The following is a 20,189-nucleotide window of genomic DNA, read 5'->3' as shown; positions in this document are numbered from 1 at the left end:
ATACACAAAGCAGAGTCCAGAAACACCACAATATATTAAACATCAGGCACTGATTTTAAGTTTCAGTACATACCATCAAACTTCTTATATCGAGAGCCAAATGTTGTTTGCAAGAGATTGCAGTGCTCTCCGACAGAGCCTCTGAAGTCGTCTTTACTTTGCTGGCTGTACTTCTCCTCCATTTCCTGAGAACAACACGTGTAACCTCGGGGACATACTTTCAAATGATCACCTGAAAGATTAAATAATAAAAAAAATGGCATGTTACACAACAAAGTCCAAAGGAGTTGCTTTTGGCAGAGAGCATTTAGCCACTTTTATGGTTTTGGACAAAGTCCACTGAAGGGCTAAATCCAGCATTATATGGGTGATGAGATCCACACAAACATCATCATCCTGGCTAGAGTAAGATACAACTTGTTTCTGGTGATTTATTTCTCCTTGCAGGTTCACAGTAGCTACCTTCCCACTGCCACTCCTATTGTTGGGTCATTTGTGCACATTTTCTAAATTATCATAAAACACCTTACTCCAGTGCTTCAACCAAGGCTTTCTTTCAAAAAATATCCCCAAGCCAGAGACATAAAGCTTTATACCTAAATCAGTGTGAACCCTAATGGCTATGATTCTGTACGAAGGCCAGGAGACGTACAAGATTCATTGCCAACCTACAGTAAAAAAATTCATCCCCTGATTACTAAATTTCTTGCTAGCTTCCAATTTTTCCACCAAATCATATCATGTGAATGAGCTCCATCTTGGCTTTCATTGTAATGAGTGAGTTTATCTCAGCGAATACGACATGAGATTAGATGCATTAAATTTCTCAGTGGAGGGGCATTTTATATAAGTATCTTGTCCTTCAGATTTTAAGGATGTACCAAAGGCAGGCAGGTTTTTGTGTGTGCCTGTGTCTATGTGTGGGTGTAGTGGGGGGAAGCGAAGTGCAGGGAAAATAATTGGAAAGTTCGGGAGCAAGCTCAATGAGCAGAGCAAAAGACTAGTGAAGAGTTGAACAAGACCTAAGTTCCATCAACGGATAGAATGACCTTTCATGGAGATAGAGAAGTAGGCAGGGGCAAGTTCTGGAAGTAAAATAGTGGGAACACCATCTTAGTTACGCAGTTTTTAAACCATACCAAGGCATGATGTTTGAAATGTCTGTGGAGAGTGTAAAATGGACAAGTGGAAGAATAGATTGATACATTTCTGAATCGCTCACAAGATCCTCTCCTTCCTCCACACTGCCAAGCGAAACTAACAGGAGCCCCTGCTACCTTCCCATGATGACCTCCAGGGCATGGCATGCCCTGTGCAGGTAGGACCATGGGATTTCACTTTAAAATGTTGGGAAGATCTGAATGTGAGCTGGGTGGCATCCCCTTGAGGCCCTTTACCAGCAGACTTGTTGGACTCTTCTTTGATGTTGCTGACTATATCATGCTCCCCATTATTTCTGTCACCAAACCCTTCCCTCCTGGTCCTTAGACTGTGAGCCCCTGGAGCCCTAGGGCCAATGACTCTCACCTGTGGATTTTCTCCAAGCAGTTAGTTCAAAGCTTTACACACAGTAGGCATTTAATAAATACTAGTACTACAACTCTTTCTAGGTCAAGTGTATTAGGCTGGCCTGTAAAGATACTTCAGAAAAAGCACTTTTTTGTGACAGAAAAAGTTGACACTTCATTTAACACTTGATTTTTCATTCAAGATCGGACACATGCCCACACGTCCTTCCAGCCAGTAGAGAGGGTGGAAAAAGTTTTTCAATTATACTAAAAAGTATATTATACTTAATATACTAAAAAATATACTGTTAAACTGTATTAAGTCAAAGCATCTTCAAACAACCTCTGCCTCCAGAGTTTTGTTTGTTTTCTTTGGCATTACTGAACTTCTTGGCCAACAGATGTAGCAAATGGACCATTCCACAGCAAACTGTACAGATGTGGAATTATAGGCAACTCTGGATGCTGTTTAGGAAGTATTGTTGCTAAAACTCAATTTTATGGAAACACCTGTGTTATATAAAAAAAATCCTCCCACTAGGCTCAAAATTGTGCAGCAGGGACTTATTTGAATCCAGGGAAACAATTAATAATTGAAATATTCTGGAGATTAAATTTTCTAATATGCAAACCTGGAAGGCTAAAACTGTTATAGTCTTAACAGTGTAACTGAATTTACAGTGGGGGTGGAAATGTTCAAAAGAGTAAATCAATGGTATTTACTAATGGCTTACTGTGTGCAGAGCACTGTCCTATGTACTTGGAAGAGTACAAAACAGGGTTGCCAGACACGTTCCACCAGACCTGTACAGTCTGGGGAATAAAATGGAAAGTAACAGCTCTTTACAAGTGTTTTCTTAAAAATAAGGCTCATTAGTAAAAAAAGACTCGATTGCACCTACTTACTCTGTTTTTCTCTCCCAAGCCCTCAAGGCAGTGCTCTGCACCCAGAAAGTATGCAATACACTGACTGATTTGAAAAAAAAACTGTGCCATAGACGTGGACGAAAAGCCAGCAGTAACTTACTCTATTTAAGATGATTGACGGAATTCCCTTTCTGGATTCAGGTGTGCAATGAAAGGTTTTGCATTCTTAAAATCTCAAGAAATTTAATCAATGATATTTATTGAGCTTTTACTGTGTGTAATGCACTGTACTAAACATTTAATGCTTTGTGAATTCAGGCGCACACACATGTAATCCTTCATATTCAAAGATGACACTGCTGACAGTGAGATTCCACATGTCAGTGTTCAAAGACTATCACCGGATGCAGAAATAGGAGCTCACCAGCTCTGCTTTAACTCCTTGCTCATTTGGAGCTATCACCACATCTCTAAGTGGGGCTGCTCAGACAGAAGGCACCGCCTATTGTTGGAAACCAAGTTTTTAAGGTGTTTTTAAGGACCGTTATCTCGAGCTTGAGTACTCACATACAAGCAGAACATAGCAGGATCTTCCAGAAGACCCTCATTCCAATTCAGCAGCAAGAGAGAGAGTGTGTGGAATGATAACTGGAGAGCTCCTGTTCTTTCCCAAGTGATTCTGGGATGGAGTAGGCTTAGGCTTTTTGGGAAAATGTAAGCAAGGTTCCTACTTAACCCCAGTTCCTTCCTCAAAAAGAAATTTGAACACTGACATAACCAGGCTCTGCCAGCATCCACATTACAGGGATACCCTGTTTCAACACTTCATTTAGCACACTTTCCCAATTACACAAAGTTTACCTTGGCTCAAACAATGAGCCTCCCTTCACACTGTTTCCTCAACCTGTGAGGTACTTCACCTGACTTGAATAGAAATTAAATGACTATTTCTACAGCTGTTTACTCTCAACTTGGTGTTAAATTTATAATATACCTTTAATATATTTGCAGAAGGTATTTTTCTTGCTGAAAAGGATGCAAAAGCTAACACTGAGAATTGAATACTTTTATGTACACTTAAAAACATCTATTTCACTGGTACATAGTCACCTTGCTAGTTGACCATGCAGCTATGTTTGCTCTGTGTTCTTCCCACTCAGTATACTGATATATTATTCTGCCTGTGTCCCTGCTTTTAATCCAATGGAAAGAGCATGGCTCTGAGCTCTGGCTGATGCAACTAGGCATACCAGCAATGGTGAAGGTTTCTGGCCAAGGAACCACCAAGGAATGGTCAAGCCCCAAAGTAATGCTGAAAAATAATTTGCTAAAATGGGCAGGAAAGACTGCAGTGGCTACAATGGTAATGGTCTGTACAAACCCCTAGCTCTACAATCAACTCCTTCATGCAAGCAGCATGGCCTAGTGGAAAGAGCATGGGTCAGTCTCTTTTGCAGGCTCCTCTTCCCCCTCCCATCCCCTTACTGTAGGGGTTCCTCAAGGTTCAGTTCTTGGTCCCCTTCTGTTCTCGATTTACACTCACTCCCTTGGTGACCTCATTCGCTCCCACGGCTTCAACTATTATCTCTACGCTGATGACACCCAGATCTACATCTCTGCCCCTGCTCTCTCCCCCTCTCTCCAGGATTGCATCTCCTCCTGCCTTCAGGACATCTCCATCTGGATGTCTGCCTGCCACCTAAAACTCAACATGTCCAAGACTGAACTCCTTGTCTTCCCTCCCAAACCCTGCCCTCTCCCTGACTTTCCCATCTCTGTTGACGGCACTACCATCCTTCCCGTCTCACAAGCCCGCAACCTTGGTGTCATCCTTGACTCCGCTCTCTCGTTCACCCCTCACATCCAAGCCGTCACCAAAACCTGCCAGTCTCACCTCCGCAACATTGCCAAGATCCCCGCCTTTCTTCTCCATCCAAACCGCTACCCTGCTCGTTCAAGCTCTCATCCTATCCCATCTGGATTACTGTATCAGCCTCCTCTCCGATCTCCCATCCTCGTGTCTCTCCCCACTTCAATCCATACTTCACACCGCTGGCCGGACTGTCATTGTCCAGAAATGCTATGGGCATGTTACTCCCCTCCTCAGAAATTTCCAGTGGCTACCAATCAACCTACGCATCAGGCAGAAACTCCTCACCCTCGGCTTCAAGGTTCTCCATCACCTCGCCCCCTCCTACCTCACCTCCCTTCTCTCCTTCTACAGCCCAGCCCGCACCCTCCACTCCTCTGCCGCTAATCTCTTCATCATGCCTTGTTCTTGCCTGTCCCGCCATCGACCCCCAGCCCACGTCATCCCTCTGGCCTGGAATGCCCTCCCTCCCCACATCCGCCAAGCTAGCTCTCTTCCTCCCTTCAAGGCCATACTGAGAGCTCACCTCCTCCAGGAGGCCTTCCCAGACTGGGCCCCCTCCTTCCTCTCCCCCTCCCCCCTTCCATCCTCCCCACCTTACCTCCTTCCCTTCCCCACAGCACCTGTATATATGTATGTTTGTACGTATGTATTACTCTATTTACTTATTTTACTTGTACATATTTATTCTATTTATTTTATTTTGTTAATATGTTTTATTTTGTTCTCTGTCTCCCCCTTCTAGACTGTGAGCCCACTGTTGGGTAGGGATCGTCTCTATATGTTGCCAACTTGTACTTCCCAAGCGCTTAGTACAGTGCTCTGCACACAGTAAGCACTCAATAAATACGATTGAATGAATGAATGGGAGTCAGAGGACCTGGGTTTTAATCCCAGCTTCACCAGTTGTCTGCTGTGTGACCTTGGGCAAGTCGCAATTTATCTGTGCAATTTATCTGTGCTTCAGTTACCTCACCTGTAAAATGGGGATTAAGACTGTGACTCTATGTGGGACAGAAACGGTGTCCTACCTAATTAGTTTGTAACTTCACCAGCGTTTAGCGCATAGTAAGTGTTTAATAATAATAATAATAATAATAATGATGGCATTTGTTAAGCGCTTACTATGTGCAGAGCACTGTTCTAAGCGCTGGGGGGGGGGGGAAATACAAGGTGATCAAGTTGTCCCATGTGGGGCTCCCAGTCTTAATCCCCATTTTACAGATGAGGAAACTGAGGCCCAGAGAAGTGAAGTGACTTGCCCAAGGTCACACAGCAGACATTTAAAGAAGATCTCTGATTCATTTATTGTTCTCAACAGAAGACTCCCTCATCATTCATAATCAATGACTTGATCAAATTTTTATATCAAGAACACCTTAATGGAGTTTATATTTCTCCTCTGAGGAATTATCTGTTTATCACTTTTACTAAACCTCTATTTTCACGGAACCATTGAAGAGTACTAACCAGGAGCCCCTGTACAGAAAACTAGAGTTCACAGATTTGCGGCAGAATATGCCCAATATTCATACTAAAGGGCCACTTGCCCAATCTAGCTTACATTTATATTTATATGTCTGTAAATTACTTAAGTTAATGTCTGTCTACCCCTCTAGGCTGTAAGCTCCTAATGAGCAGGGAATGTATCTACCAACTCTGTTGTACTGTACTCTCGCAAGTGAAGAGAAGCTGTGTGGTCTAGTGGATAGAGCTTGGGCTTGAGAGTCAGAAGGACATAGGTTCTAATCCCAGCTCCGCCACTTGTCAGCTATGTGACCATGGGCAACTCACTTCACTTCTCTGTGCCTTAGTTTCCCCTTCTAGAAAAGGGGGATTAAGACTATGAGCCCTATGTGAGACAAGGACTGTGTCCAAACTATTTAGCTTCTATCTATTCCAGTGCTTGAAACGTAGTGAGCCCTTATTATTATTATTATTAAGTACTTAGTACAGTTTTCTACACACAGCAATCATTCAATAAATACCACTAATTGATTAATTACTTAAATCAAAAGGACCCAAATGGATCAAAAATTTAGAAGCAACTAGAATGATTCATTTTACCATTAAAATGGACAAATAGTAATAGTGATTTTTAAATGCTTACTATTTGCCAGGCATTGTGTTTATAACTGGACTGGATACAACACAATCAGACCTGAAACAGTCCCTGTTCTGCATAAGGCTTGGAGTCTAAGAGGGAGGGAGAAAAGGTATTTTATCCCCATTTCGTACATGACATAACTAAGGCACTGAGAAGTAGAGTGACATTCCCAGGATCCCAGAACTAAGTAAGTGGAGGATTCGGGATTAGAACTGTGGCTTTTTCCCCTTGGCCATGCTGCTTCTGTAAGCTCAGGGATACAAGAATTCTATTAATATAAATTTTTCAAAGAAACAGAATACATACTTGGTATTTTTTGAAAAAGGGGAACAATAAAAATTTTAATTTTAAAACTTAGGTGATTTTGATCAGTTTTCCCAAATAAAAGTCTAAATTGGTATATGCAAATAAGGGGGGAGTTTTTTTGTGTGCACCCACACTGGGGGTCTTCTATTTTATGCAATTGTTGATATCATTCAGGAAGATTCTAATGTAAACCTTTTGTACTTGACCACACTAACCAATGTGCATGTCAGATAAAACCAAGAAAGGATTTCTCTTTGGGATTTTGCTTTGAAACCTGTAAAATTTTCTGATGCTATTTTAAATGAAACACTTGGCAGAGATCCATTTTTCAATGTGGAAATTATGCCTTGTGTAACACCACATCTCCTCCAAGAGGCCTTCCACGATTAAGCCTTCTTTTCCCTGTCTCCCTCTCCCTTCTGCATCATCTATGCATTTGGATCTGTGATCTTTGGGCATTTGATATTCGCCCTACCCTCAACCCCCAAGCACTTATGAACGTATCTTTAAATTATAAATTATTTATTTATAATAATATCTGTGTCCCCCTCTAGACTGTAAGCTTGTTGCGAGTAGGGAATGTTTCTGCTAACTCTGTTATATTGTACCCCCCGCAAGTGCATAGTACGGTGCTCTGTACAGAGTATGCGCTCAATAAATACCACTGATTGACTGATTGGTACAGGCCAGGAATTGGAGACAGACAACAGGAATGATGAAAGATTGGTGTTCTAATCCTGGCTCTGCCACTTGTTTGCTGCGTGACCTTGGGCAAGTCACTTCACTTCTCTGTGCCTCAGTTACCTCATCTGTAAAATGGGGATTAAGTGGGTTAGCCCCAGGTGGGACAGGGGCTGTGTCTAACCCGATTTGCTTGTATCCACTCCAGTGCTTAGTACAGTGCCTGGCACACAGTAAGCACTTAATACCACAATTATTATGCTTCTGACCCCATTCCCTCTCATCTTATGAAATCTCTCGCTCCATCCCTTCTCCCCTCCTTAACTTCCATCTTCAACCGCTCACTCTCCACGGGTTCCTTCCCCTCTGCCTTCAAACATGCCCACGTCTCTCCCATCCTAAAAAAACCCTCTCTTGACCCCACCTCACCTTCTAGTTATCGCCCTATCTCCCTCCTACCATTCCTTTACAAACTCCTTGAACGAGTCGTCTACACGTGCTGCCTCGAATTCCTCAACACCAACTCTCTCCTCGACCCCCTCCAATCTGGCTTCCGTCCCCTACATTCCATGGAAACTGCCCTCTCAAAGGTCACCAATGACCTCCTGCTTGCCAAATCCAACGGCTCATATTCTGTCCTAATCCTCCTCGACCTCTCAGCTGCCTTTGACACTGTGGACCACCCCCTTCTCCTCAATACGCTATCCAACCTTGGCTTCACAGACTCTGTCCTCTCCTGGTTCTCCTCTTATCTCTCTGGCCATTCATTCTCAGTCTCTTTTGTGGGCTTTTCCTCCCCCTCCCATCCCCTTACTGTAGTGGTTCCTCAAGGGTCAGTTCTTGGTCCCCTTCTGTTCTCTATCTACACTCACTCCCTTGGTGAACTCACTCGCTCCCATGGCTTCAACTATCATCTCTACGCTGATGACACCCAAATCTACGTCTCTGCCCCTGCTCTCTCTCCCTCCCTCCAGGCTCGTACCTCCTCCTGCCTTCAGGACATCTCCACCTGGATGTCTGTCCGCCATCTAAAACTCAACATGTCTAAGACTGACCTCCTTATCTTCCCGCCCAAACCCTGTCCTCTCCCTGACTTTCCCATCTCTGTTGACGGCACTACCATCCTTCCCGTCTCACAAGCCCGCAAACTTGGTATCATCCTCGACTCCGCTCTCTCGTTCACTCCTCACATCCAATCCGTCACCAAAACCTGCTGGTCTCACCTCCGCAACATCACCAAGATCTGCCCTTTCCTTTCCATCCAAACCGCTACCCTGCTCGTTCAAGCTCTCATCCTATCCCGACTGGATTACTGCATCAGCCTCCTCTCTGATCTCCCATCCTCCTGTGTCTCCCCACTTCAATCTATACTTCACGCCGCTGCCTGGATCATCTTTGCGCAGAAACGCTCTGGGCATGTTACTCCCCTCTTCAAAAATCTCCAGTGGCTACCAATCAACCTACGCATCAGGCAGAAACTCCTCACCCTCAGCTTCAAGGCTCTCCATCACCTCGCCCCCTCCTACCTCACCTCCCTTCTTTCCTTCTACAGCCCAGCTGCACCCTCCGCTCCTCTGCCGCTAACCTCCTCATTGTGCCTCATTCTCGCCTGTCCTGCCGTCGACCCTCGGCCCACGTCCTCCGCCTGGGCTGGAATGCCCTCCCTCCATACATCCGCCAGGCTAGCTCTCTTCCTCCCTTTAAAGCCCTACTGAGAGCTCACCTCCTCCAGAAGGCCTTCCCAGACTGAGCCCCCTCCTTTCTCTCTTCCTCCTCCCCCTCCCCATCCCCCGCCTTACCTCCTTCCCCTCCCCACAGCACCTGTATATATGTATATATGTTTGTACGTATTTATTACTCTATTTTACTTGTACATATTTACTATTCTATTTATTTTATTTTGTTAATGTTTTGTTTTGTTGTCTGTCTCCCCCTTCTAGACTGTGAGCCCGCTGTTGGGTAGGGACCGTCTCTATATGTTGCCAACTTGTACTTCGCAAGCACTTAGTACAGTGCTCTGCACACAGTAAGCGCTCAACAAATACAATTGATTGAATGAATGAGTGAATGAATTATCGTTATAATTATTATTAAATACACAAATACATGAAATGGTCTCAAAGTCTCAGTGCAGATGGAATAGTCTAAGAGTATGCAGGATCAGCTTTTATCCCCTAGCCTGGTGCACGTTGGGAGCAGGAACCCTTGATGGTGGAAAAGAAAGTGGCTGCTTCTACGACGCTTTTCTTGGTGGGGATGGAGGGGTCTGAGAGCATGTGGAAGCAGCTTTTATCCCCAGCCCAGCGCACATCACAATCAAGGACTCTTAGCAGCGGAGGAACAACTTATTTCCATGGCTCAACAAGTCTGGAGCATGTTGGGAGTGAGGACACTCAATGGAAGAAGGGAAGGAGGCAGTTACCACAGTACCTTTCTCGATGGCACTGAAGCTCTCCTCATCGCAAGCAACATCACTGCCGGGTAAAATACCCAAGCAGCTGCTCTGGTTTGAGCTGGGATGGGCAACTAAAAGCGCAAAAGTTAGAGGAAACACTTTTGAGGATGCAGCAAAGTCTAACTTCACTCACTGCAGTGTGACAGAAAAATCTGGAAAGGTTGTGTGGCAGCAAGACCATCCTCAGTACAAACAAGAAAGGAGTGGCTCCTTTCAAGCAAAGGCTTCAAAATGATCATGAGATTGAATGATATAAATGAAAGCATTTCCAAGTACTGCAAGTAGCAAACATGGATCAGCCTGTGTGTGGCACGTAATGTTGCTCAATCAGTTGGGGCAACCGACAGGAAAAATTTACTGACAGTGGCATCAACTTAAAAAGAAAATAACTGTTTGGTATTGGATGGAAGTATTTTCACCCAGCAATTTACATATGAGTTTGTTTAAGTTGTAACTGGTTCAAAGAGGCATCCTTTTTCAAGCACTTCAAAATGTGATGGTGAAAAGTGGTTCGAAATGGGTGACATACAGAACACTGCATGCATACTTTCTCACTCTACCTGTGCAAGTCAACAATTGTGTTGATTTTACTAACATGGGAAACCAAATGCCACATATATATAGCTGCAAGATGAAATACAGAAATCACAGTTTCCTTGAGCTGCTCCACTGGTAGGGCTCCCGGCTGGCTTGGAACTCAGGAGCTAAGGAACCCCATAAGTACCCCCAAGTCCTAGAAAGTGGCTCAGGGGAACCCTAGGACCACCAGAGGCTCAGTCTAGCATTCTAGGTATGGCACCTCCCCTGGGTGATGTGGATGAGGATGGGTTCTTGTGGTAGGGGACCCCTTCTTCTTGCAGGTCCCTTGAGGCCTGATAGCTGCAGACCCTCTCTGAGTTCCCATTAAGCCTAACAGGACGCCCCTTTCACAATGAACACCGAAATCCTTGTAAAGGGCCCTGAACAGTTTCATTCCTCTGGGGCCCAACAAGGAGCAGTGGTGGAGATAGAAGATAGAGATAGTAAGGATGGTGCTTATACTCAGTCCACTGAGTCACTGTCCTGTCCTAAGCATTTGAGAGAGTATAAGAGAAGCACAAGACATACTCCTGTCTCAGCTTGGATTCCCTGTGGCTACTATACCCTGGAGAGGTTACCAAAGCTGCTCTGAACCGAACAATTATAATCCTGTTTACTGGCTCCAGCCAGTTATGTCTGGGAGTGATTCAGTGAAGGAGGCCAAGAAGGAACTCATTTTATCATCTGACCCAGTGACTTCCCACTTCTGGAGAGCTGGGGAAGCATACTGACTGCATTGTGGCCTGACAGTGGGGCCCCCAGAATTAGCGTGTGAATGCAAACTAATTAAGCACATTCCGAAGTTCCTATTGTCCGAACAGTAGAAAGCAATCACAAACTAAAGATAAAAATTTTAAACGAAACAAAATTTCTATTGGCCATTTTTTCTCCTTGATAGCAAAAATAATTTATTTCAAATGACTATTTCCTGAGGTCATTTTCTATTTATTCAATTCATACTTAGTCATGCTTTCTGATTTTTATTCCTTCAGCCAGTTCCTTATTACTGGTATCAAACTACAAAAATGGTTTCTATTCAGTTTTTAGACCTAAATTCAGGAAGTTCCCAAAGGGAGACATGATCTCACAGAGTTAAATGGCAACTTGTATATCTTACCTATCTCTTTCAAAGCCAACTAAAAACCCCAGGGGAATTCAACAATGTTCTTTACTGGGGGGAACAAAGACAGGTTTTCGAAAGATTTTAAACAACGCCACAGTTATTGAATGGGCTGGGAAGATGGGGAAGAACATATATAATAGTTCACTTCAAAACGTGTACTTATTATAAATATGTTTCTTGCAATAAGCTAAACACATCTGGAGCCTGGTGCTCAAACCTAATCCTTAATAATGAAGTGTATAAATCATAGTTATTAGGGTTGTGTACAGCAGATGTTTAAACCAGAGGTGAGCTCTGTGTTCACCTTTCAAAAGCTTGCCTTTTGGGCTGAGACTGTCGAATAGTCTTTTTATTCTCCTAATCCTGGAAGTTGATATAGGAAATGTGCAAATTCTCAAATCAACATATTCTATTTCAAAGACTAATAATATCCTCAAGGCAGGTGTTTTGATAGGCAGTTTGAGTTGTAAAAATGAGCTTAATCTTTAAGTCAATCAATGGCATTTATTGAGTACTATGTACTGAACATTCAACTTAGCACTTGGGAGAGTACAATACAACAGAATTAACAGACATGTTCCATGCCCATAAGGAGCTTAAAGTCTGGAGGTGAATAGGTAGCAACCGTTTTGCACTTTTTATACTATGAAATCATAAATGTCTCTTACTAAAAGGTGGAAAACTCCCCTTCTGTTGTTGAATGATTTATTAGACCCTGAGAGTTTAATACATTATGCCAACAAGATGAACAGGTGGTAACCACATACTCTTATCTGTACTAATATTCCTGACAGGGCAGCTGAATTTACCATACCAATGCAAGGCGAAACTGAATAATTAGATTTTATTAACAAATGCCTCCAGTGCTCTACACTTTAAGGTCAGATTTTAAGTATGGAAATGACAGGGCTGTTATCCAAGGAGTTTAGACATGAATTTAAAATCCTCAGGCATTATTACATTAATATATTTTCACGGTGTACATGGGCACTTCTCCCAAATGTTTATGTTAATGCTGCCAGAGCCAATGTTCAAATACAATCCCCAGGCATGTCTCACTTCAAAAAAAACCGACTCTCTTTGGCCCCAAAGGCAGCAGAACCAATCAAGTGGCTCAGGAATCCATAATAAACTCTAGATGACTTGAATATATCAAACTGACTGCAAACAATTGTTTTGAGACAGATTAACATAGGCATATGGACATTAACTTCTTAATGTGGTAATGGGTTTCTGACCCCCGCCCCCGACAAAACTGCTGCTTAAAACTGGTGGGCTCTGCACTGTTTCATGTCATTCTGATTCATTTTTTCACTAATCTTGCATTCCACTGAAATACTTCCCTATGGGAAGGCACACCTTTCAAATAGCCAGCATATTTGCGAGCACAGCCATTCCTTCCTTCTTTTAGGTAAATCCATCAATATTGACTTTCCTTTCCTAAGCTCTTCCCTCCCCCCAAATGGGTAAATAAACAATTAAGTTCAAACACTTCTTTAAAGGTTTGATAGTGTGTTTTTTTAAGGGTTTTTTTTACATTTTCAACAGCAACAAGAATTTGGTATAAATATCCTGTAAACTAGAATTGGAGACTTCTATTTTTTTCCAAACTTAATAATGTGTTTTCATATGACTTTGTTACTGGAAAGATCCACTTGTTACTCAAAATACTTTACCTGTCAGAAAACATTTGATAAGCTCTCCAAACTGAACTGTTCCTAATTTTTGACTGACAACACCCTCATTTTTTTCCAAAAGACTTGCTCTTCATTTGCACGCTTTTTCCCACCCAGGAAGGATCCCTGGCCTTCTCTATTATCAGCATTATCACTGGCATATAAACGAATCAGCAAATCAAGAACTTTGGCCACATTTTCGAGTGTCAGCTAATTCTGCTCCCTGTGTTTCTATTTCTTTTCAAGTGGTACTGTAAGAAACCCACTTAGGTTTTTCCCAAGGGAGAAAAACATAACAGGGAGTCAGTAGAGACATATGATGTGAGCAGATAGAATCCTCACTCCTGCTGTCATGTATTAAGCAGACATTATTCCATGTTGTTCCATGTGACCAGTGAATAAGGAAGGCCATTCTGAGGTCAGCATTGCTATTCTTTCTACCACTCAGCCCCACCTCCCCCTTCCTCTTCTAAGTTGGTACCTTTAGAAGTGTTTTATGACTTCCTCTAAATCTATAAAAAGACATTGAACCTAAGTGCTGGATCTAATTCGGTTTCACAGTAGACTTACTTTCTAATTATTAAGTGACACTAGATTTCAAATCACTCTAGATAATTTATATTACAATTACTTTGGAAAAATAGGGCTAAGAAAATCTTCTGATCATTCTTTAAGACGGATTTCCTGTCCTATTAACCGCAACCTGAATTGCTTCTAGGGGCAACATCAGTAATAAAGTCAGTCATTCTGTAGAAAAAATACACGATAGTTATCCTAGATAAAAGTAAAGTTTAAACCTACATTGGGACTGATGGTAAAACCTAGAAAAACAATGTTGGGAATACTGGAATTCTGAGATTTGTTTCTTTAAAATATGTGCATGTGTGGGCATGCTCAGACACAGGTGCACATGTGTGTGCACTCTCTCTCTCTCTCTACGACATACTATTGGGATTTACTAAGTGCCCACTGTGTGAAATGCATTGTATTAAGCATTGTTCCTACTTTTTAAAAGTTTATTTTCTCCACCCACAAACAGATATTTCTCTGGTTGCGACCCAGTAAATGTTTGACAATGCAAGTTCTAACAGAGCTCACCTAACCTCTGGTAAAATAAAATGATTTAAAAAAAACCCCAACATTTTATAAGTAGATTTCAAATTACACTGAGTACTGTTTTATTAAACAGTGACATCAAATGAACACAGTGGGAAAATAACACATTGCTATTCCCTGCTTTTAATTACACCCCTTAGCCTACGCATCACAATTAATTCTTACTTCCAATTACATTGTGTTCAGTCCTGTTTTCAAATAGTCAATAAGCCCTGAAGAAACTTGGATCATTTACTGTGGGATAATGAGGCTTGTAGAATAGTATTTCAAAGATGACACTGAAACAGGCATGATGACAGCCACACATGGCAAAACCTTAACATGCAAGTGGAGAAAGCATTTTTTCTAGGGCTCTAGCCCTACTTTTCAGACTAGGCAATACATTTAACATCCAGTGAGATGGCTTTTCTGTAAGAGCTTCGTTGTCCAAAAATGCTGCTGTAAACATTCATCATTCAGTTTCCACTTCTGCCAAGAAAAACACCCAACCGCATCATCTTGTACTGCAGAGTGGGGTGACTACTTCTCTGGTTTTATACCACAATACACACTCTGTGGGGGAGACAGACACAAAATTACAAATAGTGGGACAAGAATGCCCGCATAATTGACTCTGACAGTTTTGCAAATATTTTTATGCTTGTCTTCCCTATTGGAGTATAGTTTCCTTTGTGGTCAGTGAATTTGTCTCTTTGTTATTCTGTACTTCCCAAGTGTCTAATACAGTGCACCACATCATATGGGTGCTCATTCTATGCTACTACCAATAAATAGGTCATAGTGCAAATATTTCAGGATGAAATTACACACACACACACACATACACACACACACACACACACACACACACACACACACAGAGTCCATCTCCCATCCTACGCCCCCAGGTGCAGAAACTCAGCTCTCACCCCACAAGTGCCAGACCTCAGGACTGAGTCGCTCCCAGAGATCATCCTGTCTCCCTGGTCCTGTCAGGAGTGGACTTTACCTTGGACTGAATTGAGAGGCAAGATGAAGATAAGTGGTCAAATTTTCTAAGGTTTCAATTAGGACACATTCCAATTTCAAAACTACATAGCCCTGAAAAGTTCCACAACCCATGGGTTGGCTGAAAGCAAGGTCTTTCCAACAATCAAGGCTGTGGGCATAGGTAAGGGTTAAAGCCCTGGCCCTGCACCATTCTCTCCATCTCCTTAGTTGGCAGCAGAGCCCTGCTCTCTGAGCTTGGGGACAGGGAGAAAGGCAGCATCAATGAGCAGATACCTCCTTCCCCCTCGTTCCTACAAGAAGAGAAAGGCTCTTACACATATTATTATTATCTTCCTCCAAATTCCTACAAGAAGAGAAAGGCTCTTGAACATCTTCCTCCAAAGACCTGCCCCCACAATGGCTAGGGGAATTTGACATCTTTCCCAACACCTTCTTAGCATATGTTAAAGGAAGATTTGGGTCTCACTAGTGTACAATTAACCAACCTCTGGTATTTATTGAGCGTCTACCATGTGCAGAGTACTGCACTAAGTGCTTGGGAGAGACATAGCGAAAGCAAAAGTCCCTGCCCTCACAGAGTTTATATTCTAAGAGGACTAGATGACTCAGACAAAAGATGTCTCTTCAAAAGCCAAATTCTGGTCCTCCAAAGAGATGGTCATCCAGATCTTCTCCATAAGATAATTATATTGCCTCAGTATGGGATTCAGCTCAGAGCAGGTTTTCAAAGGCAAGGAAAATGGAAGGAGAGAGCTCACATAATCACGATTACCACCACGGGAATAAATGAGTGCTGTTTGGTTTCTTGGTTAGGACAGTTTGGCTCAGATACAGCATATCAATCAATCAATCATATTTATTGAGCGCTTACTGTGTGCAGAGCACTGTACTAAGCGCTTGGGAAGTACAAGTTGGCAACATATAGAGACAGTCCCTACCCAACAGTGGGCTCACAGTCTAGAAGGGGGAGACACAGAACAAAACCAAACATATTAACAAAATAAAATAAATAGAATAGATATGTACAGGTAAAATAAATAAATAGAGTAATAAATATGTACAAACATATATACATATATACAGGTGGTGTGGGGAAGGGAAGGAGGTAAGACAGAGGGGATAGAGAGGGGTATGAGGGGAAGAGGAAGGAGTGGGCTCAGTCTGGGAAGGCCTCCTGGAAGAGGTGAGCTCTCAGGAGGGCCTTGAAGGGAGGAAGATAGCTTGGCGGATGTGCAGAGGGAGGGCACTCCAGTCCAGGGGATGACGTGGGCCAGGGGTCGACGGCGGGACAGGCGAGAACGAGGCACGGTGAGGAGATTAGCGGCAGAGGAGCGGAGGGTGCGGGCTGGGCTGTAGAAGGAGTGAAGGGAGGTGAGGTAGGAGGGGGCGAGGTGATGGAGAGCCTTGAAGCCGAGGGTGAGGAGTTTCTGCCTGATGCGCAGATTGACTGGTAGCCACTGGAGATTTTTGAGGAGGGGAGTAACATGCCCAGAGCGTTTCTGGACAAAGACAATCCAGGCAGAGGCATGAAGTATGGATTGAAGTGGGGAGAGACATGAGGATGGGAGATCAGAGAGGAGGCTGATGCAGTAGTCCAGATGGGATAGGATGAGAGCTTGAACGAGCAGGGTAGCAGTTTGGATGGAGAGGAAAGGGCGGATCTTGGCAATGTTGCGGAGCTGCAACCGGCATGTTTTGGTGATGGCTTGGATGTGAGGGGTGAATGAGAGAGCGGAGTCGAGGATGACACCAAGGTTGCGGGCTTGTGAGATGGGAAGGATGGTAGTGCCGTCAGCATATCTGACATTTACACTCTTCATGGCACCACCCTAAGCTCTACCACAACCATGCCATCACCTTCTTCAGAACCAGGCCGCATGGTGGTAGGTCCACCTCCCTCTTCTCTTTTGATGCTTCTTGAGCCTGATATGCAACGTAGGCACAATGCTGTGGCATGGACTAAGTGAGGTGCAAATGTAGGACAAGGGGTAATTGTCTGTTCCCTTCCCGTGACAGCCATGGTTAAAATATTCAAATTACTCTGCCCAAGACGTTTGATCTTGTTGCACTGGAGGTGAAATAAGCTTCAGCCTCATGGACATTAGTAAGTAATTTGTGTTTTTGTTATTACTAAATATACCTTGTGAGTTTTGGGTGACAGCATGGCAACCCTGGCACTGCACTTCAAGGAACAGAAGGTCGTAAGTGAAATGGGCAGTCACCCAGCACCCTTTCTCTTAGCGGCCATCTATTTTAGGAGGTTCCATGCTAAAAAGGACTTGGTGTTATTTCTGGTCCAGAGTTCAGGCCCACTTAAGAACCACCTGGAGTCAGGTCAGAGCTTGGCCATACCCACTGAGCACATGCTCCCTGGTTACGGAGGCTGGATGTGTTGTGAAAAACTCTTTGCCTTATTCCTGGCCCTTCAATATCAGACTTCCGCATGCTGTTCCATTTGAACTAAGCTCGGATAAAGGAAGGGGTGGGAGAAAGGGCAGGGCATCAATTCAATCTTTATCCCAAATCATGATGCCCTGAAATTATTTGCTCATTCTGAAAGATGGCACTAAGATAAATCACAGACTCAGCTGAACAAGCAGTCATCTGAGCAAACCACATTTTCAGTCACTCATGGGCATGCCTAGCTTAAAATATACTTTTCTTGGAGCAAGAAGCCTCTTTCTCTAGGCTTTCCAAAGAGCAGAGTAAGTGGATAGCCTACCATATTACTACTGCTGTAATTAACTGTAATTATGATGATAATTCTTTGATGTGACATCAAAAAATTAATTTGGCCTTCTTGCAGAAGGCAGTATCGTATGGGAAAATTCAAGGTTCCACTTTTATTCCAACACTCCTGCTAGAAATAAACCATTTTAATACACTTATAGTCCACGCCCCACCCTGAAGGGTTTTATCCCAATGACAAATATAATGGCAACAAGCTCTGGGTATATTTTAATTATACTTTAAGTATTATCATACCTGGGTTTTCCTTTTGTACCTGGTTTTCTTTTTAAGCTTGTGGATATATTTTTGTCTAAACCAAAGCAATTCTTTAAAAACAAAAACAAAAAAACCCAACAAACTCAACAAACTTCAGAACAGCTAACATTACCTTCAGCCTCTTTTTCAATGATAATGCTTTGTGGTGCTGATCAGTATGAATTACCAAACATTTTAGTTTACTTAACTGAGTACTAATAGCTAGAATATTTTTTAAAAGATCCAGACAAAAGCCCATTATATTTCTCTTATCTTGCACACAACTACATATGCTTCCTTTTAGCAGAGTTACAAATCTGAAAGAACTCTGTGATCTTACAGTTATGCTCTAAGGCTGGTTTTCCATATGGCATATAACATGCTACTACTACTACTACTGTTCAAGATTTAAAATTTTGCAATACATCCCCCTTAACTTTACCCCTCACTCCTCACTTGGTTACACACTTCCTCACATGTACATACTTCCAGCCTCTCCTCAGTTCTATACACAACCCAACCACACCCAGCTAGTCATACTCTGCCACTTGTCTGCTGTGTGACCTTGGACAAGTCACTTCACTTCTCTGGGCCTCAGTTTTCACAGCTGACAAATGAGGATTGAGACTGAGCGCCCCACATTGGACAGGGACTATGTCCAATCTTGTATCTATTTCAGCACTTGGAACAGTGTTTGGCACATAATAAGTGCTTCACAAATACCAATTATTATTAATTCACATGCATACACAATTATATAAATCCTCAGTTCTCACTCAGCTAGAGATAGTCTCAGCCCCTTATTACTTGGCTATACACCCATCTCTACCCATCACTCAGTTGGCTAAATATACCTACACACACTCAGGTACACACAAACATTAACCCATACTTAATGGAGCCAATATTCAAGGGGGCAACAAACACACCTGAACAAGAGAGAACCCCTTGCCACCACAGAGTTGGTGGGAGAGGAGGAGGCAATCAAGATGGGGCAATCAAGCCTGCCTTCCCTTGGAGCAGGTCCTGGAGGGGAGATGATGGTAACTACTGTTGTGTTGGCAGGTGGTCTGGCCCAGGAGGGTAGTAGGACAGAGGAGGAGGTAGAGAGAAAGTTCTGATAACAATCCCAGATTCTTCATCACTCTCCTCTCCCACTACAGCCCAGCTCACACCTATTTCTCTTCCCAAAATGCACCAACTCTCCTGTTCCCCTAGTACAAACGCCCTCCCTTCTCAACTCCATACTTTCATTCATTCAATCTTATTTATTGAGTGCTTGCTGTGTGCAGAGCACTGTATTAAGCACTAGGGAGAAGATAATACAACAATAAACGGACACATTCCCTGCCCACAATTAACTTATAGTCTAGAAGGGGGGAGACATACATCAATACAAATAAATAAATTACAGATATATACATACACTTCAGTGCTGTGGGGCTAGGAGGGAGGAAGAACAAAAAAAGCAAGTCAGGGTAATGCAGATGGGAGTGGGCACTGCCTGCATTATCTTTGTACAGAAACGCTCGGGGCATGTCACTTCCCTCCTCAAAAATCTCCAGTGGTTGCCTATCAACCTCTGAATCAAGGAAAAACTCCTCACTCTCGGCTTCAAAGTTCTCCATAACCTCACCCTTTCCCCTCTCACCTCACTTCTCTCCCTCTACAACCCAGCCTGCACACTCTGCTCCTCTGCTGCTAACCTCCTCAACATGCTTAGTTCTCACCTGTCCCGCCGTCGACCCCTGGCCCACGTCCTACCTCTGGTCTGGGAATGCCCTCCCTCCACACATCCGCCAAACTAGCTCTCTTCCTCCCTTCAAAGCCCTACTGAGAGTTCACCTCCTCCAGGAGGCCTTCCCAGACTGAGCCCTCTTTCTTTCCTCTCCTCCTCCTTCTCATCGCCCCCTCCCTCCCTCTACC

At 43.3% G+C, this 20,189-nt stretch overlaps 1 protein-coding gene across 1 annotated transcript in view; it reads right to left on the bottom strand.

Moving 5' to 3' along the window:
- Positions 1–20,189, bottom strand: part of GPC4 (glypican 4) — a 103,196-nt gene that overhangs the window by 40,163 nt on the left and 42,844 nt on the right. Inside the window, exon 2 of the mRNA XM_038747957.1 lies at positions 74–232. Coding sequence (XP_038603885.1) covers positions 74–232 — 159 coding nt within the window. The remainder of the gene's footprint in view (positions 1–73; positions 233–20,189) is intronic.

Source organism: Tachyglossus aculeatus, chromosome 6 (genome assembly GCF_015852505.1).
Source record: "Tachyglossus aculeatus isolate mTacAcu1 chromosome 6, mTacAcu1.pri, whole genome shotgun sequence".
NCBI lineage: Eukaryota > Metazoa > Chordata > Mammalia > Monotremata > Tachyglossidae > Tachyglossus > Tachyglossus aculeatus.
Note: the sequence above shows the minus strand (reverse complement) of the source record. Positions and strands in the feature narration are given on the sequence as shown.